The sequence below is a fragment of the Microtus pennsylvanicus genome, chromosome 1 (assembly GCF_037038515.1).
Source record: "Microtus pennsylvanicus isolate mMicPen1 chromosome 1, mMicPen1.hap1, whole genome shotgun sequence".
NCBI lineage: Eukaryota > Metazoa > Chordata > Mammalia > Rodentia > Cricetidae > Microtus > Microtus pennsylvanicus.
The window spans coordinates 98,033,984-98,053,525 of NC_134579.1; the positions used below are offsets into that span (position 1 = coordinate 98,033,984).

Consider the following 19,542-nt stretch of genomic DNA (forward strand, 5'->3'; position numbering starts at 1 on the left):
AAGGACCCATATAAACTATGCTGGGCACAGCCACACAGTGGTGTCACACGCCTTTAAACCCAGCACTCAGGAAGCAGAGGCATGTGGAACTCTGTGAGTTTGAAAGCCAGCCTGGTCTACTCTGTGAGTTCCAGGACAGCCAGGGATGTTTACACAGAGAAACCCTGTCTCAAAAAACCAAACCAAACCAACAACAAAATATTCTGGGTACAATGTGCCTGGAGGGAGGGGTGGAGATGGGTGGATCACCGAAGCTGTTGTCTGGGCAGCCCAGGCAAATTGATGAGCTGCAGTTAGTGAGAGACCTTACTATAAAGGTCTCAAAATAAATATTAAGTAAAGGTGAGAGAAACTGAGGAGAGTCACAACATAGACCTCTGACCTCCACATACATGCACAAGTACACACACAAACACAACATACATACAGGAATCCAACATGGAATGGACAGCAACTGAGGAAAACACACCATTGATATCTGCCTTCTAAACACACGGTCACATGTATGTATGTGTGTGTGTATATATATGTATGTATATGTGTGTATGTATGTATGTATATGCTTGTATTCTCAGTGCTCAGGAAGTGGAGATAGGGGGACTCCTGATGTTCACTGACCGATCAACCAGATCTAATTGGTGAGTACCAGTCCAGAGTGAGATCCTGTCTCAAACACCAAACAATCAATCAAACAAACTAACCCCCAAAAACAAAACCAAAAACCCAAAGAACAACAACAAAAATCCAAAACCCAAGTGGGGTCAAGAGAAATGACTTAGTGGGTAAGACCATGCCATTAAGACTGACAACCTGATTTCATCTCAGGGATCCACAAGGTGGAAAGAAAAAGGCAGCTCTCAGAAGCTCTCTCTCTGTCCTCAACATGCGTGTTATATCAAACTGATACCAACACATATACACATATGCACACAAACAAATAAGTAAAATGTAATAAAATTAGCTATTAAAAAGTGGATGACAAGCCGGGCGGTGGTGGCGCACGCCTTTAATCCCAGCACTCGGGAGGCAGAGGCAGGCGGATCTCTGTGAGTTCGAGACCAGCCTGGTCTACAAGAGCTAGTTCCAGGACAGGCTCCAAAAAACCACAGAGAAACCCTGTCTCGAAAAACCAAAAAAAAAAAAAAAAAAAAAAAAAAGTGGATGACACCTGAGAACACACACAGACACACAGACACATGCACCCACACACCCGAGCACACATGCCCACACACTAGAAGCTGGTTCCCTTGAGTGGTCACTGCCATCCTCAGTGACTCATGATAGGCATGTTGGTGTTCAGCCTTCTCTGGAAGAGGAATGAGAGGCCATTGGTAAGGGGGCCTGGCTGAGGTCTCTTAGCGCTAGGTGAAGGTGAGTCACTCTAGGAAACCGCCTTACACTGGGCAGGAACAGAGACTAGAAATAGGAAGAACCAATGCTCTCCTCTCTCACTACCTTGATTAAAACTAGAAGGCAGAAAAATTTCAGATCTTCTGGGTAGGTGCTTAGGCTAAGATCGTGGAAGAAGGGACCTGAGATCAGACTGGAGGAAGGGCATCTGGCCAAAGAAGCCAAAGCCACAGGGATAGGAAAGAGGGAGGAGCTGGGGATGCAGTGTTGCTCTCAGAGTACTTGTGTTAATTGACAAGGTCCTGGGTTCCATCCCCAGCCCCTCATAAACCGGGTGTGGTGTGATTCCAATAGTTGGGAGGTGGAGGTCAAAAGATCAGAAGTTCAAGGTTGCCCTTGGCTTCATAGTCAGTTCAAGGCCAGCCAGGCCAATCTGAGACCCTTTCTCAGAAAAAATTTCAGAGCAGACCATGTGCAGTAAGGAAAAGAAAAGGCAGGAGAGAAAAGCAGAGAGGTTGGGAGGTGAAGAGAGAAAGACAAAAGATGTGGAAGACCTAGAACAAAGGATTCCTGGGGAGCGGGGCTCACTGACCAGAGAGAAAGGCAGAGGAAGAAAGGGAAAGATGGGAGAGCTGGTGGAATCCAGGCAGATGTTCAAGGCTGAGAGGAGCCAGAGCCACAGAGAGGGAAGCCTAGGAAATGGAAGGAGAAAAGGAGAAAGACCCCATGAGGACTGGGGGTGGGGGCTGTTCTGGAAGGAGACTCCCTGAGACTCTGCTGCACCCCCTGTCAGTGTGTGAAGCTGGTGGCCCTGAAGAGCATGGCGTCATGGAGGACACGGAGGAAGCAGACAGGATGAGTCAGGGGTGGGGAGATGTGCAGAGCCCTGTGTGCGGTTCTCCATTGCTCTTCTAATGCCATTTGAAGGGGCTGGAGAGATGGCTCAGTGGGCAAGAGCACTGGCTGCTCCTGCAGAGGACAGGATGGCGCTCACCTGGCTGGGGTTTCGGCTTTAGTTCTCTGACCTGTGGGGAAGAAACAGTGTCAGTGTGACATCCGTGCTGATCGTCCATCTGCCCCTCAGCTGTCCTCTATGTTCAGCTCCTTCAGAGGACACGGGAGCAAAGAGACCGCCCCAGACAGTGAGGGAAGAGCCTGGACTACCTCTGCTGGGCTGCTGTTCCACACAGCACCCCTCCCCCAAATCCCTGCCAGGTCCAGGCCCCACCCCTGTCTCCTTTGTTCCTTCACCAACCTTGAGTTCCTCCTGACCCTGCACCTGCTTGTCTACTCTGAGTTCTTCATGCTTCCTTTTTGTGCCCTTAGGAACCACCTCCTTCTGGATTGTATTTTACTCTACTGGTCTGTTTGTCTTGGTGCATACTGTGCTGTTATAATTACTATAGCTTTTTCATTGCCACTTATTTTATGGTAGGTGTTGTGCCACAGTCCGTGTGAAGGTCAGAGATCAAGTTGCAGGAGTCAGTACCCTACCATGTGGCTCCCAGGCTTGGGCACCAACAGCCTCTGAGGGCTACTGGAACATTTTTTTCCAAATTTATTATTTATTTAGTTACTGTAGCTTTTTTGAGAATTTTAAAATTATGCACCTATTATAGGGTAGATGCAGATGGGAGCAGATGCCTGTGGATTCAGGAGAGAGCTTCCAGTAGGCCTGTAGCTGGAGTTCAGCTTTGTAAACTGACTGATGTGGGTGTTGGGAGCGGAACTCAGGTTCTCTGCAAGAGCATTCAGTGCTCTTAACTGCTGAGCCATCCCTCCAGCCTCCTATTGCAACTCAATAAACTCTGGGATCAGGCAGTGGAGTGCTCCATTATCGGTCATTTCATCTCTGTTGTTGTTTATCTCATTTTGTCTTGTTCTCTCTTTGAAGGCTTCTGAATTGGAGAAGATAAACTGTTTTTGCAAAACTGCCATTGTCATTAGATGAGAATTATATTGAGTTCACTATTTTTGTAGTATAGAAATATTTTTTTCCAAAAATGTATTTATTGTATGAATGTTTGCCTGCCTGTGTGTCTGTTTGCCGCATGTGTGTTTTGTCCCTGTGGCCATCAGAGGAGGGCATCAGATCCCCCGGAACAGGAGTTACAGGAGCCTGTGAGCCATTGTGTGGGTGCTGGGAATCAAACCCCGGTTTTCTGCAAGAGCATCCAATGCTCTTAACCACTGAGCCATTTCTCCAACCCCCTGATATAAACATATTAAATAATTTTTTCATTTTATGAATGAGATGTTTCCAACTCACTGCTTCCTCTTTCCTTCAACAATGTCCACCACTGTGTTTTGGAGAACAATTCATTTGGCTCCTTAGTTTAGGCTTTTTTCCCCAAGTGTTTTACGTTGTAGTTTTAGTTTTAAAGATTTGTTTTTATTTGTGTGTGTTTCTGTGTGTGATTGTGTGTGCCCTCTGTGTTCCCATGCCCAAGGAGGCCAGAAGAGCACCCTGGTTGCCTGAAACTAGACTTACAACGGGTTGTGAGCGGCTCTGAGAAGCCCAAGCCCCAGACAATCCATGATGTATTGCCCATACAGACCCTGAATGGCTTGGCTCCAAGTGCCAACCCAGTGAAAGAAACACCCTGAAAATGGGACCAGAGCCAGGGAAAGAGACACTTTGTCCCCAAACCTAGAATTGGAGAAAAGTCCCTAGACCCCGAAACCAGGACCAAAAGAACACACTAAGCCCCTAGATTCCATACCAAAGATATTTGCCCTGGACCCAAAATTAGAGTCAAAAAGGTAAAAAGAACCCAAGAAAGAAACAGTTTGGCAGAATCAGAGCCATCTCTACCCCAATACAAGCCAACTAATCCCTGAGCAGGGAAAATGGACCAGTCACTGAACCCCTGGGAACTTGGAATTCCCCTCAGGCAGTTACTGACAGTTGAGAACTCCCCTCAAGCCTAGAAAGCCCCCTTAACATCATAGAGGGCAGCCAATCCCAAGCCCGAAAGTCCAGAGGTCCCTCACCCCACTAGGGGGCAGCCAATCACAAGCCTAGAGACTTGGAATATTCCCCAAGCTTCTCCTATATGAACCCCCTGTCTTCACTGCTTGGAGTTCCTCTCCTGTTCCTGTTGCTGCTGCTGTGTTACTACAGATGAATGGGGGGAACTGACTTACCTTGCAATAAAGACTCTGCTTTTGTATCAGATATGATCTCAGGGTGATGTTTTGGCGATCCAGACTTTGGTCATAACATTTGGGGGCTTGTCCAGGATTCCCAAGTCCACCACAACCATCCTCCACTGAGTCTTAAGGTACCATTAACAGGTACCTTTCTTTTCTCTTTTTTGTCCATGCAACTTAAGCAGGTCTCTTAAGTTGCTAACCATCCACTTTAACATTGGAAAGGTGGGGCTAGCGTATAGCACAAGAGCTAGCCGTCCATTTAACATCTAAGAGAATGGTGGTTGGAATAGCGTGAGGGCTCACGCAGTATAATCAACTATGTCTGAGGCCTGAAGAGCTTGGGGTTACCAGTACATAAGACTACAGTGCCTGCATCCAGAGAGGAAAGGAACCAGCATGGGATCAAACTAGACCCTCTAAATGTGGGTGACAGCTGCATGGCTGGAGCAGACTGAGGGGCCACTGGCAGTGGCACCAGGATTTATCCCAACTGCTTGTATTGGCTTTTTGGGAGCCTGTTCTCTTTGGATGGACACCTTGCTCAGCCTAGATATAGTAGGGAGGGTCTTGGGCCTTCCCTGAAGCAATGTGCCTTACCCTCTCTGAGGAGTGGATGGGGGTGGGGTAAGTGGAGGGAATGGGAAGAGGAGAGGTTGCATCGGGTGTATGAGATAGCTCCATCACCAGTTCCAACCAGGACTCTGGGTTTATGTCAGAACCCTAGAGCCTTGCTGAAAGAGACCCTATGTCGTGATCCTGATCACCCCTCCTGCCATCAAAGTTAATAGGATTGCCACCTGGGTACAGCATTCACATGTACTATTCAGAGTTGATGGAGTCGCCAGAGCCTATTCCAGACAGCACTGAGCCATACCGGAACTGGACTGTGAAGCCCAACCCCAACAACCCCTTGAGACTCAAACTTAAGGTCTGATCTCCCGATGGCCTCGTTAGTACCTGCTCTGTTCCTGGTCCTACTAACACCAAGCTGGGTTCCCAGTAGCCCACACCAACCCCTAAACCTCACCTGGCAACTTGTGGGTTCCCATGGAAACCTGGTTAAACAAATTACTAAGGTTTCCTTATTAGGAGTTTGGTACCCCAATATAGTGTTCAACCATTGTGAGGTAGCGGGCCCTGACTGGTTAGATAGCCATAGGGACCTCTGGTGCTCTAGAAGGAAAGGCTGCTCACCGCCTCCAGAGGTGAAGCGTTTTGCCTGGGGTGGGACAGATTGATGACTAAGAAGTGTGGGAACTCAGCAGAGTGTTTCTGTAAGGAGTGGGGCTGTGAGTCCACTGGGCATACACATATAGTGGACACCCCTGTAACAACAAACCTCATCACTCTCTGCCAAGAGCCAGGCAGTGTCCCCGCCGATGCTAACATTAGATTTCCATGTAACATTCCCCGTCCAGGGCCTACCCCTTACCTTTGTAACCAATAAGAATACTCTGCACAGACCAAGCAAAGAAAGCAACAGATTGGAATCCAGGAAAAAATCTGGAGCGGCAGGGTATATGAGGGCGTAGGAATAGGAATAGTCCACCCAGGAACTTTGTTCATATTATGATTGGTCACCACAGTTCCTACCCTCCCCATCCCCAAGAGATAGGGATCAACAAGATACTGGTCCAGCCTGCACTATCCGTTCCCACACACACAAAGTACCAAGTAGCCACTCCATTGTATTGCCTACTCCAGCTACTCTAGGGTCATAGCCCCTTTTTAGGTTGCTTGAGGCCTCCTACCAGGACCAGACCTCACCCAATGCTACTAGACCAGACCTCACCCAATCCTGATGCTTGTGTCTTGACACAAAGCCCCTTTCTGCAAAGGAGTGGCTGTAGAAGGACATTTCACAGAATCGGACCAGCCCACACAGTGTTGCCGGAAACAAAAGCCAGAAGCCAGGCTCACGTCACAGGCAATGAAAGGATTTGGATTTTGCTTAGGGATCATGCTGGACACCTATAAAGCCCCATGCAACTGAACGGTCCAAACACCTCCTCACAGGTTTCTTTGTCCCCCAGAGGACAGTTGGTGGGCATGCTCTTCCAGGCTGGCTCCATGTGCTCATGAGCAGATATGAGCCAACGTAAGGACTTGTGTATATTGGTGCACCTGGTCCCTAAGATAATTTACTGGGAAACTGGATGTTCATCTATTTAGGATCCTCCGGTTTCAAGTCACTTTTGGAAGTGGAGCAATCAACACAGCTGAGCTGAGGCGACTTCCAGTCCCTTCTGATTTTCTACCCTGGCTTCCTCCTGGGCAGGTCCTTTCTCCTTTGATGACAAAATGGCCGAGTCAACAGAGAAGAACTGAGATGTGACTGGACTGTGCGGTTCACAAACTGAACCCTCAGAGGCCTAACTTGGGGAACCGGCTTAAAGCAGATTCCCAGTGGGGTTAGCAGTGCAGGCTGCAGTCAACCAAACTGAAACAACAGCAACAGAAGCCCCCAGCTACTCTAAGCAGAAGCTCAGAGCCTGACTCTGGACTCAAGAACAGGCCATCAGGGATCTGCCCTGGGGAGGCAGGAAGCCACCCTTAGCTCCTCAAAAGCTGTCACCTTGCTGTTTTTAAAGACAGGGTCTCTCACTGGGACCCGAGGCTCAACAATTAGGCTAGTGTGACTAGTCATCAGCCTCGGGGATGATCTTGTCCCCCTGCTCAGCACTGGGACTACAAGGATTGTGTTGATGGATACTCAAGCTTGCGCGGCAAGCACTTTACTGACTGAGCCATCACCTGAGCCCCAGGATCTGAGCTGTCAACAATCCCCTTCGATGACTCTGGTGCAGATTGTCTTGTGGAAACACTCAGGAAGTGTGATGGGCATGCAGTCTGGACACTTACCTTTCCTCCTCTTCCACCTGAGGAACACCATCAATCCCAAAACCCCAGCCAGGAGTACAACAGCAGCCACTGCCAACCCAATTGTGGCTCCCAGATCCAGGGTCTTATTCCCGCTCATCTGGCCTTCAGAAGTTGCAGTGGTGGGGCTTGGAGCGGTGGTCCTGGGGACTAGGAAGAGATAAAAAAAGTCAGCATGAACTTCCCCAGTAGGAGTGAAGATTCTAGAGATGCCTCTGCAGCACTCTGCCATCAGATACTGAAGCAATGGACTCCAAGGAACTGGAGACACCCAAAGAGTCTCAAGCTGGGAGAAGGAAAAGGCTGAAGCCTGGAGCGATCTAGTGAAAGAAATAGTCTACCAGAGAGTTCACAGAGTACTGACAACTTCTCAGATCAACTTGCAGGAGAGACTGGAGACAGAGGATGATGGTTCACTGTGGGCGGGGCCGCACCAGAACTGGGACTGCTTGGCTATTCACTTGTCTTGCCTTCTATTTAAACCTAAACCTCATGTCAGGACCTGTCAAAATCCCAAATATGGAGTTGGGGGGTTGTCACTGGACATCTTTGTTTCTCTTCCCAATCTGGTCATGATGGAGGAAGGTCATTGGCTAATAAAGGAACTGCCTTGGCTCATTTTATTGGTTAGGACATAGGTAGATGGAGTAACCAGAACAAAACGCTGGGAGGAAGAGGAAGTGAGGTCAGACTCAACAGCTCTCCTCTCTGGAGCAGACGCCTCAGATAGACACCATGCTCCCTGCTCCAGGGAAGATGCACGCTATGAAGCTCCGACCCAGGATGGACTTAGGCTAGAATCTTCCCGGTAAGACCGGTGCTATACAGATGATAAGAAATGGGCTAGTCCAGGTGCGAGAGTTAGCCTAGAAGAGGCTAGGTAGAAATGAGCCAAGCAGTGTTTAAATGAATACAGTTTGTGTGTTGTTATTTTGGGGCAAAAGCTAGCCGAGCAGGCGGCTGGGGTGTTGGGGACGCAGCCCCGCCGCTGCTCTTTATTACTACATGGTCATGCTAAGCAAACTTCTCTCCTCTGCTTTTCACTGTGACCCGTCTCTCTAATTGTCCTGTTGAGGACAGGGGGCCAAACCTGGCTTGTTAGAGCTGCCAGGACCCAGGCTCAGACCCTACACTCAAGTAACAAGTAGGTTCTTCTAGGATGGGGGATGAACAGATGGATGTGGGTATCCTGTCTCCTTTGGAGATGTGGGATGGGGAGCAGCTCTTAGAAGGTCACACAGGGATAAGGGAACTGATGCTGAGAATCCTGTGAGCAATGACAACTCTACTTCCTGGTAGGAATGTCCTCAGACGCTCATGTCATCCCTTACAAAGAGGAATCTCTAAGTCACCCAGATCTAAACAGTCATTTTCTAGTAATAGTCCTTGTTAAAACAGAAGTAGCCTGCTAGGGTGGACAAGGATGCTCCTTACATGTGAGTAATTGAACAAATTCTCAGTGCCAGGCATGGCTTGCCTCCCTATGCGTTATCAGTAAGTGAGGTCCAGAGCCCCCAATCCCACACAGACTATTGTGATTGCTCTTGGTTGTCCATCACAGCTACATGGTAAGAACTATTGCAGAAGATGCTGCTCACTTTCAATGTAGATTTGAAAATACATTGTAAAATGTATGAAATATTTAAATAGGCAAATGCTACTAACAATCTTTTGTCATTTTTATGTATGTATATAGTATGTGTCTGTGTAAGTGTACATACACTCACCTACTCACATGCATGCACATGAGCACACACACATGAAGGATAGAGATGTGCACCTAAATATGAATGTGGGGACAGAAGAGGCTTCTGTGTCCTCTTGCAACATTCTCCATCTATTCCTCAGGAACAGCATCTCTCTATGAAATGGGAGCTCAAGTATCAGCTAGACGGAAAATCAACAAACTCAGCAATCCTCCTGCCTCCACCTCCTTGGTGTCGCAGAATATGTAGGGACACCCAGCTTCCTCCATGGGTGATGGGATTTGAACTTTGGTCCTCACAATCACAAAGCCACTGCTCTTAGCCACTCTTAACATTTATTTAAAGATGGAGTCCATGTAGCCCAGACTGGCCTTGAACTTGCTGTGTAACTAATGACCTTAGATTCCTGATCTCTTTGCCTCCACCTTCCACTGGGATCACAGGTTTGCACCACCCCACTTAAAAATCAGTTCTTATCTCACTGGTGGAGCAACCTCTAATCCCAGCATTCCAGAGGCAGAGACAGGCAGATCTCTGGGAGTTCAAGGTCTGTATAGTCTACATAGCAAGTTCTGGACTAGCTAGGGCTACATAGTGAGACCCTGCCTCAGGTATAAGTGTATGTAATGTACAATATATCATTTGAACTTAGCAGTATGTGGTCCAGTGGCTTACAGTGCATCCATTTTGTGGAGCCAGAGCAGCTATCATTACTATTTAGTTCCAGGATTTTTTTCTTTTTGGTTTTTTAAGACAGAGTTTCTCTGTGTACCCTGGCTGACCTGGACACCACCACTACCCGGCTTCCAGACCTTTTTTAAATAAGAATTTTCTTAGCTGTCCTGATTTTAGCAGAGAGTGTTGGCAAATGTGTGTGTTTGTATGTATGTGTGTGTGTGTGTATGCATTTGTGTATTACCTTCTTTCCCAGAATGTCTCAAGAGAACAAAACCAAAATCAAAGTTATTGGAAGCATGGTGGTTGAGTAATGACTGAGAAGGAAGGAGTCTCATCGGCTACTGTCATGGATAAGGTTAGAGTCACTAAGAAAGTGTAGTCCTGAGAGGAGAAAAGGCAGGTCAGCAACTGAGGAGATGGCTCAGTCCAGAAAGCACTTGCCCTGTGCTCTGGTTAGTTATTGTGTCAATTTGACAAAGCTGTAGTTATCCGGGAAGAGGAACCTCAACTGAGAAAATGCCTCCATCAGATTGCCCATAGGCAAGTCTGTAGGACATTTTCTTGATTTGATTGGTGTGAGAGGGTCCAGGTCACTGTGGGTGGTGCCATGTCTGGGCTGGTGGTCCTGGATGCTGTAATCACAGCAGGCTGAGCAAGGCCAGAAAGCAAACCAGTAAGCAGCCCTCCGCCATGGCTTCTGCTTCAGGAACCTCTTCCAGGTTCCTACCTGGAATTCCTGCTCTGACCTCCCTTGATGATGGGTTGTGATTGGGATGTATAAGTGAAAATAACCTTTTCATCCTCAAGTCCTTTGATCACAGTGTTTTTCACAGCAGTAGAAACTCCAACCAGGACACCTCTGAAGCACAAATGCCTGAGTCTCATCCTCAGTGACCTGTGTGTATCACTATGTAATCCCAGCACTTCAGGGGGAAGATGGGCAGATCCCTGGGCTCACTGCCAGCTGGCGTAGCCCACTTGGTGAGTTCCAGGCCAGAGAAAGAACAGAGAGAGAGAGAGAGAGAGAGAGAGAGAGAGAGAGAGAGAGAGAGAAGAGAATAAAGTTTTCAGGGAAAGGTTTCCAATGTTGTTGCCTGGCCTCCACATAAACATCCACACAGTCACATGCCTGTAAACACACTGTGCATGCACGCACACACACACACACGTTTTTTAAAGATCACAAAAATAAAGAACCAGGTTTAACAGATAAAAGCACCTGCCATGATGTTTGATCCCTTAGAACCCACAGAAAAATCCAGATGTGGTGAGCATCTGCAACTGCAGCCCTGCTTTGGGGAGACAGGAGGCCGACTTGGGAGAATCACAGGGAGGCTGTCTGGGCAGCCATCTTGCACTCCATGGTGAGGAGACACAAGAGGGGGAGACCCTGCCTCAAAGCAAGTTGGAAGGCGAGAACTGACTCCCAAAAAGTCCTCTGACCCCACCACTGAGACACCCACGTGCCTGTGCACACACAAACATGAAGTACAACAAAAATGAAGACACAGTGGAAACAGAACGGGATAGACAGGCCAGAAACACATGCTGTTCTACAAGAGAATCTAAAAACCAGATCAGGGTTTGCAACAGGTCCTCTGAGTATACATTATGGCTGTTAGCTTGGTGTTTTTGTGGGACTCCTAACAGTGGGAGTGAGTGTGTCTCTGACTCTTTTGCCTGCTCTTGGGACTCTTTTCCTCCTATTGGGTTGCTTTGTCCAGTCTATCATGATAGTTGCCTTGTCTTGTTGTATCTTGTTTTGTCCTGTTTGGCTGTCATCTCTTGGAGGTCTGCTCTTTTCTGAAGATGAAACAGAGGAGAGGGCAGATGTAGGGACTGGAAAGACTGAAGGGAGGGGAAACTGTGGTTGGGATGTATTGTATGAGAGAAGAGTCCATTTTTACAGAGAGAGAGAGAGAATAGACATCTATTCCTTCAGCTCTGAAAGCTAGAAGTCTTGAGTTCTGGTAAGCACAGATGGGTTCTGGTAAGGTCTCAGTGCTAGTTGCGGGCTGTCTCATGAAAGCAAGAGCAAACACTGGCCTCTTGTAAAGGCACTAACATAGTTTTAAGGGCTCCATGCTCTCACAAAAACATATTCCAAAGGTCACCTCTTACTTCTATGGGCCCCAAAAGTTAAGATTTCAACAAACATATCAAGTAGGTCTTACAGGAGGTAGAGGGGAGGAGAGCCCCCCTTAGATAGCCAATCCACACTAAGCTAATATTGTGTGCTATTATTGTATTGTCTTCTCTGTGGAGGGGAGAGAATGGAGACTTTGTTCTCAGAGGAAAATCTAAACAACACCTTCATATCTCTGTTCAAATAACACGGCTAGAATGCTAGGACAATTCTATTCTCTAGCTTCATAGCTGAATGCATGGGAAGGATTCAACCAGCAGGCCAAGAGAAGGGTCGGTTCTATGATTTATCCCTTGAGACTTCAGAAGGAACTGTGTTTCTGTTGGTGGTTAGAATTTAGAACAACCTTTCTAACTTTTGGCTCTGTTTGTTCTAGCTACTTCGTAGCCCTTCTTCTCCCAGTGAGCATGGGCTGGACCTATTAGATACTACAGAGCTGAATGTGGAGGTGAGCATTCCAGAGCTAGTGTGTGTGTCCTTGGATATGATGGTGCTCAACTGTCTGTTCATCTAGATGGAAAGATCAGAACCTGTGGGCTCCTTTATGTGGTCTTTGGGAACTCTCGTGGGGAACTAGAACAGCAGCCTTCTGTTTAATATTTGGTCTCTTCTCATGACTCCATGTTTTCCATTCTCCTTTTCATTTCAGGATTTCTGATGGAACTTTGGCCCCCTCCCCTTCTCCACTTCCCACTTTAAGGTCATGAGTGAGCAAGAAGGAAGGAGTAAAATGAAGCATTCCTTTGGGCCCCAGCCAAGTACTTTAAAAGAAAGAGAAATGGCCTTGTATTTCAAACCTCCATTTCTTTCTGAATTGGTGCCTGTATAGAGAAGCCATGAGTCCTGTCATCTTAATGCACCAGAGTGCTATGCTTCTTTCTGCCTGTTTGCAGGGTTAGAGTTGGATAAGGGACTTCACCTCAGCACTGGAGTTTTTTTTTTAAACATTTGGTTTTCTATGGGGTACTTCTTCCCTGAGACTCTGCCAGGCGTAGATACAAGCTCTCAATAAACATGTTCAAATTAGCTGTTTCCAGGTATGACTTGAGATTGTAATGCTGATGGATATTAGTTTTTTTGGCTTCCGGACACTGTGGCCCCCTATTTAAGTGCCTCCATACATACCCTCAGATATTTTGTGTATGGGTCCTCAAGGATGGATGGATCAGTCAGTGAAATAAGTGGGACAGATGGCTGAAGAGAGTTTAGCTGTCTCTGAGCAGTTACACTAAATGTGATAGTGTAGGCCAAAGTGAGAGAAGATGGCACTGATAGGCAAGTAAGGTAGAGACCTCTCTCTTGAAATGTGTTCCATCCACCTAGCCCAGAGTGCATGGACTGGTGGCTGTCACCCAGTGGCTCTTTTCAGGTAGTTTCTTACCCTTATCCCAAAGATGTAGTTTTCATATTCAAGATAGCTGAGAAAACAAAGATATAGAAATTACCAAACCTAAGAACTGGAGAAAAGTGACTCTCTTTCCCTAGCCAGGTCCTACAAGTCCTCTTGCACTGTTCTCTAACATGTATCTCTGGTTAGTTCTCTACTGTATCTCTCACCCAACTGCCACAAAATTGCCTCAGGAGACCTGACTTCTGGAAACTGCCCCTTTAAATTCTTTCTCTGCCTCCTGCAGCAGCATTGGACCTCTGTACTGTTACCAGATAGGAAGTCACAAACATGAAGACAACTGGGGTGACTTTCTGATGTCACTACTTTTTCATGTGACTTAAGGAGCTCTTCAGCCTTTCTGTGGAGATATGATTCAAGTTCTTTTCTCGCCCCTTATTATGGGTCCCTTCTGAGCACCACCATCCAGACAGTGGTTGTGTGGAAAGAAGTCTTCCAAGTGATCAGGCCACCCAGCTCAAACCATTTCTTGCAAGACCTTTCTGGTCTTGCCCCACTTCCTCTTTCCTTCCAGGTAAAAGAAGAAGTTGGAGTGTGAGTCTCTTTAGAAGGCAGCTTCATGCATCAGATTCAGGGATCCAAGGAATCTGTAAACAGTTGGAACACTGAGGTGAAAATATACAAAAAATATGAGGTAGAAGAATAAAGGAGGGGAAAGATCCCTGAGGTATTTATATACCAGCCAAGTTAAAGATACTTCAGAAATGAAAAGAGAAACTTGGAGAATTTGTAAATGTGGACAGCAAGATAGCAATGTGATAGGTTGATCCCTGGTCTCAGAATCTGCAGATGGGTTAGACCTTTCACCCCTTAGATCCTAATTTATTGATGCAGCGTTGGGAGACTGGGTCATCTTTCCTTTGAATATGGGCTCTCTCTCAGGGTTTCTTATTGCTGTAAAGCAATAGAGGAGAGGAAAGGGTTTATTTTACTTAGACTTACTACTAATTGTAGTTCATTGAATGAAGTCAGGAAAGGAACTCAAATAGGGCCAGAACCTAGAGACAGGAGTTGATATAGAGGCCACAGAAGGGTGTTGCTTACTGGCTTGCTCATCATGGGTTGCTTGGTCTGCTTTAGAACCCAGGACCACCAACCCAGGCATAGTACTACCTATGGGGCCCCTCCCCTCACCAGTCACTAATTAAGAAAATGCTCTTTAGTTGGATCTTATGGAGGCATTTTCTCTCAACTGAGGTTTCCTCCTTTCAGATGATTCTAGCTTGTATCAAGTTGACATAAAACTAGGCAGGATAGGCTCTGAGTGCTCAGCTAATAAATATGGTAGAAATGATGCCAAACCAGTTTATGGGCTTAGATTTTAAGGAAACTGCCCAATTTTGCTTACAGTTTCTTAAACTGGGCAGTTCTGGAGTCAGGTACCCCACTGTGAAAAAGCCTAAGCAGCCACATGGACAGACTGTGTGCAGCTACTCCCGCCAACAACCTTTCAGAGGTTTCAGCCAGCATCCAGCAACATCCAGCCAGAACTTGCTGCCAAATGTGGTCTAGACAGGAATTAGATGATCCCAGCCCCAGCTTGTAAATTTTCCCAGAGAAGGCCCAGACACTGGGAAGCTGAGATGAGCCATCAGTTCTGTACTCACGTTTTCCAAAGCCCCAACTATAGAATCCTTGAGTATAAGAGGTGGTTCTTTTTACACTATGGAATTTAGAGAGGGTCGTTGTGTTACCATGATAACTAGGCCATCCCTAGAGAGGCATCAGTCCAAAAGTTTGGGGATCTTTTTGTCATTTTTTTCCCTTATAAGCCAGGTGTGGTGGCACATACTTGTAATTCTAGGACTGGGAAGGCTGAGTTGGCAGACCACAAGTTTGAGGTTGGCCTGGGCTATATGGTTTTTTAAACACATTGTTTCAAAAATAGCTACTTGTAAATGATGTAATTATAATTTCATAATAAAATTATAAATATTTGTAAGTTATATCGATATTTCTTCATTTTGTATGTTATAATGCACATTTAAATTGACAAGTGTATCTGGATCAGTTAATTTTATGTGATAAAGTACCATAAGCAAGAGCAGCTTATAGAAGGAAGAGATTATTTTGCTTATTGTTTCAGAGGGATAAAGAGTCCATCATGGCAGGGAGGAATGGCTACTAGAGTTAAGCAGAGAGTGACTAGAAGTGACAGGCTTTGAATGTTCAAAGTCTGCTTCCAGTGAAAAGCACTTCCCCCTCCCAAACAGTGCCATCAACCAGGACCAAGTGTTCATATCCTATACAGTGGGGCATTCTCATTCAAACCACCATGTATTTAAATAGTTGGTAGTTAGAGGTATAACATACCTTTTGGTGTTAAAAAAAAGATTTAGAACAAAGAAACATATAGTTCTAACAACCTCTTTAACTACAAAAAGGATTTCAGCATTAATCCAAATGGCATAGATGACCTTCTACATTTAGTGCTTCAGTAGAGAAGTTTAACCTCCCCCCACCACAGATAAAGTCTCCATTTTAGGTAGCATCAGAAAATGATTTCCAAGGACAGATAGCATACTCTTTACGGGACAGGTCAGAACTGATTTCCATTGTGAATGGCAGTCTGGGAGACGCTCTGGGAACTGAAACCCTGTAGCGCCTCAGCCACTCAGTGGTGACACCTTGTGTGTTTGGCTTGCTTTTCTTCCCTTAGAAATGCTAGTCTTGTTAGAGATGATCTGTGGCATTTGAGTGCCACTGAAAGCACCAGAAGAACAGCTTTGTAGTTTGTGCATGCATGCACTTTCACTTTCACTTTCTCTCTCTCTCTCTCTCTCTCTCTCTCTCTCTCTCTCTCTCTCTCTCTCTCTCTCTCTCTCTCTTCCTCCCTCTCCTACCTCCCCCTTTCTCTCTCGTACACATAAATTGTGTGTGTGTGTGTGTGTGTGTGTTTCTGTGTGTACCTACATGCATGTGGAAGCCAAATGTTGATATCAGGCATCTTCTTCACTGCTCACATTATCTTTTGAGTCAGGGTCTCATTGTACCTGGAACTCATCAATTCTTTTAGACTGGCTCCAGCCCTCAGAGATTCTCCTATCTCTTCTCCAACATTGGTTTTGTATGCATGTGTCCAGCTTTTTTTTTCATATACATGGTTCCTAGGGATTGAACTCAGGTCTGCCTGCATACATACTAGGCATTACAAACTAACCTATCTCCCCACCCCTTGTATATCTTTTCCATTTTCATTTTATGCATATAGTTGTTTTTCCTGCATGTATGTACCAGCCAGATTGAGAAGTGCTCAAAGAGGCCAGAAAAGGGGACTGGGTCCCATAGACCTGAAGTTACAGACAGTTGTTAATTGCCATGTGGGTGCTGGGACTCAAACCCAGGAGCTCTGAAGAGCAGCCAGTGCTCTTAACCACTGAGCCATCTTTTCAATCCCAAGATTTAATTTTAAGTATTTGTGTGTCTGTGTTTTGCATGTGTGCAGGTGTACTCAGAGGCCAGAAGAGGGCATTGGATGCCTTGGAGTTATAGGTGGTTGTGAGTACTTGAAATGGATGTTGAGAACTAAACATGCTGAGAGCCAAGCTCAGGCCCTCTATAAGAGCAACAAATGCTCTTAACCACTGAGCCACCTCTTTAGCATACTCTCTATGTTAATTTAAAAGTTAGAAATGATCTTCATTTCTCCTGAACATCTGTGGGTGGCTTAGATACCACTGGGTCTTCACTGTCCTTCTTAGCTCAGCTCTGCCCATGTTGGCTAAGGCATGATAGGAATCTCAGCAATATTTCAGACTGGCCAGGTTGGGCCCTTAGCTAAGGCCAGCTTGAGAAGCAGATATGGAAGCTTTTCGTGGATTTATAAGTAATAGTAAACAATGCTTTTTAGGGCTCTAACTCTATTCTTTTAGCTCAATATTGAATAATTATTTTTAAATCATTTAATATTCAGAAAGGCCTGTGTATGGTTGTGTGTGTGTCAGGGGTGGGGGTGAGGTGAGTGGTACCAGGACCTGACCCATTCCAGGAAAATTTTCTGCCACTGAGATATGTCCCAGCCCCTTTAATTTCATTTTTGTTGAGACACAGTCTTGCACTATGTATCCCAGGCTGGCCTTGAACTACAACCCTTTTGCCTTTACTTTGGTGCTATGATTACACGTTTATAATCATCATTTCTGGCAAACTCCCCCACCCACCCCATAATACAAAGTTCATTTAGTTTCTCATGTAAGAGCCTCCAATATCTAAATAGTTTATTCTCTTTAGAAATCCAAGACATTTTTTCCCTGTAAACTTGTAAACAGGTATAAAACCAAGAAACAATTTATTGGCTAGAGGGACATGAGTTAGGATCCACAGAACCCAGTAAACTGGAATATGGTAGCATGTATCCATAGTCCCAGCATTCTGAAGGCAAGCTGAAAGGCAGAGACAAGGGCTCCCTTGACGCCTGGAATACACAGGGACAAACAACATGAGACTCTGCCTCAAACAAGCTGAGAGGTGAGAACAGACACTCAAAACTGTCTTCTGAATTCCATATGAATGCCATGGTACCTGCATACTCATGCTCACAGAATGATTTTAAAAACATAAATAGCACAAAGTAAATATTTTATTCCAAAATGGACAAATGTGGGTATAGCAAAATAAAGATAGGAACAGAAGAAGACCAAAGCCTAGTAAATAGCATGTCTAACATTTCAGACGTGTGAAAGAATCACAGTGAATGTCCTCACTCCTGGTACCTCTTTTCTGAATTGACAGTTCTTTTCACTAACCAACTTTCTAACAAAGAGGGGAGGGTACAATTTTGCTCACAGTTCAGAGAAATTCAGTCCATCATGGTGGGGAAGGCAAGGTAGTGAGAGAGGTTTGGTCTGTTGCACTGCTCGGGAAGCAGACACATTGAATGCCTGTGTTCATCTCAAGCTGTATCTTTTATCTCAGTGGATAAGAGTGCAAGAATGAGAACCTCAGTTCTGACACCTGTACCCAAATGAAATGCCTGGTATGGGCCACACATTGGTGGCCGTATCAGAGAAACTAGTCAGCAGTGGAGCTCATGAAGTTCAATTTACTGAATAGCAAAGCTAAAGCCTGGGTGGGGGCAGTGGACTGTCTCCAGAATGCCCCTTGTTTCTGCTGTCCTCCCTCCTGCTTGCTGCTGCATTTGGCATGGTGTGATTATTATGTGAAAGGATCCCCTATATCTAGTATAGTGTGATTGCTTCATGGGAAAATCCTACTCCTCCCTGGACACTGTACTTGCAGATCAAAATGAAGATGATTCTTATAAGAACAATGATGCTTAGTTAGATCTATGGACTTTTTGAGTCAGCCTAAAAGATATAGGTGGTTAAGACAGTAAAGATGATTAAAGATGATTAAGGAAACAGTTTAGGTGATTTTGCCAATTTAGTAAGAGATACAAAAAAAGGCAAAAAATAGGTTAGAAGTCACTTTCCCCTTTGTTAGATGTGAGATTTACAGAGGATAAAAAATAAGGACAAGGAAGTCTCATGAATTCTGCCTGGGGAAAACAGGCTGATGATCAAAGAAAACAATTATTGTCTCTACACCCAGGGTTAGGCCTGATTTCCTTGGTCATGCAGCTTACAGAATTAATCTCAGGCCCCGGTATGCATTCCAAAAAAACAAAGTTGTGAAAGGAAATTGAATGACCCTATTGTGTGTAAAGAAAAATAAATGGAGCAGGAGCAGGTATAAGGGAGCCACCACTGAGGGAGCAAGCCTGAGCCAGAGAACTCTGTGGGACTGGGCCCAAGCCAGGGACCTTCGTGGTAGCAGGCTCAGGCCAGAGACAACCACATGACCTTTGCCAGAGCAGGCCTAAACCAGCGATGAGGCAGGACTACCACAGAAGCAAGTACAAGGGAGCCACTGCTGAGGGAGCAGGCCTGAGCCAGAGACTCTATAGGACTGGTAGTGAATCAGCAACCTCTGAGGTAGCAGGCCTGAGCCAGCCACCACAACCAGAACAAGCTTAAACCAGCTAACTGCACAGGAGCAGACCCAAGACAGCAACCTCAGCTCAAACACCCCAAGCAAGCAATCTCCATTGAAGCAGGCACAAATGACCCCTGGTACTGTAGAGCAACCCTAAGGAGCACTGAACAGCTTCTAGGAACACCGAGTGACCTCTGAAGTAACTGGAACCATGGTCCTGACTGCAACACAACATGCAACCATCTGGGCCTTGGGTCCATTGACACCTGGAAGACTAATCTTCA

At 45.9% G+C, this 19,542-nt stretch overlaps 2 protein-coding genes across 2 annotated transcripts in view; both read right to left on the bottom strand.

The window, feature by feature from the left end:
• Window positions 1-19,542, bottom strand: part of LOC142851204 (paired immunoglobulin-like type 2 receptor beta) — an 82,253-nt gene that overhangs the window by 22,063 nt on the left and 40,648 nt on the right. The gene's annotated exons all lie outside the window — the stretch shown is intronic.
• The window catches only part of LOC142851125 (paired immunoglobulin-like type 2 receptor alpha), a 28,449-nt gene that overhangs the window by 1,658 nt on the left and 7,249 nt on the right, over window positions 1-19,542 (bottom strand). Inside the window, exons 4-5 of the mRNA XM_075975037.1 lie at window positions 7,369-7,536; window positions 2,345-2,375 (exon numbers count right to left, since the gene is read on the bottom strand). Coding sequence (XP_075831152.1) covers window positions 2,345-2,375; window positions 7,369-7,536 — 199 coding nt within the window. The remainder of the gene's footprint in view (window positions 1-2,344; window positions 2,376-7,368; window positions 7,537-19,542) is intronic.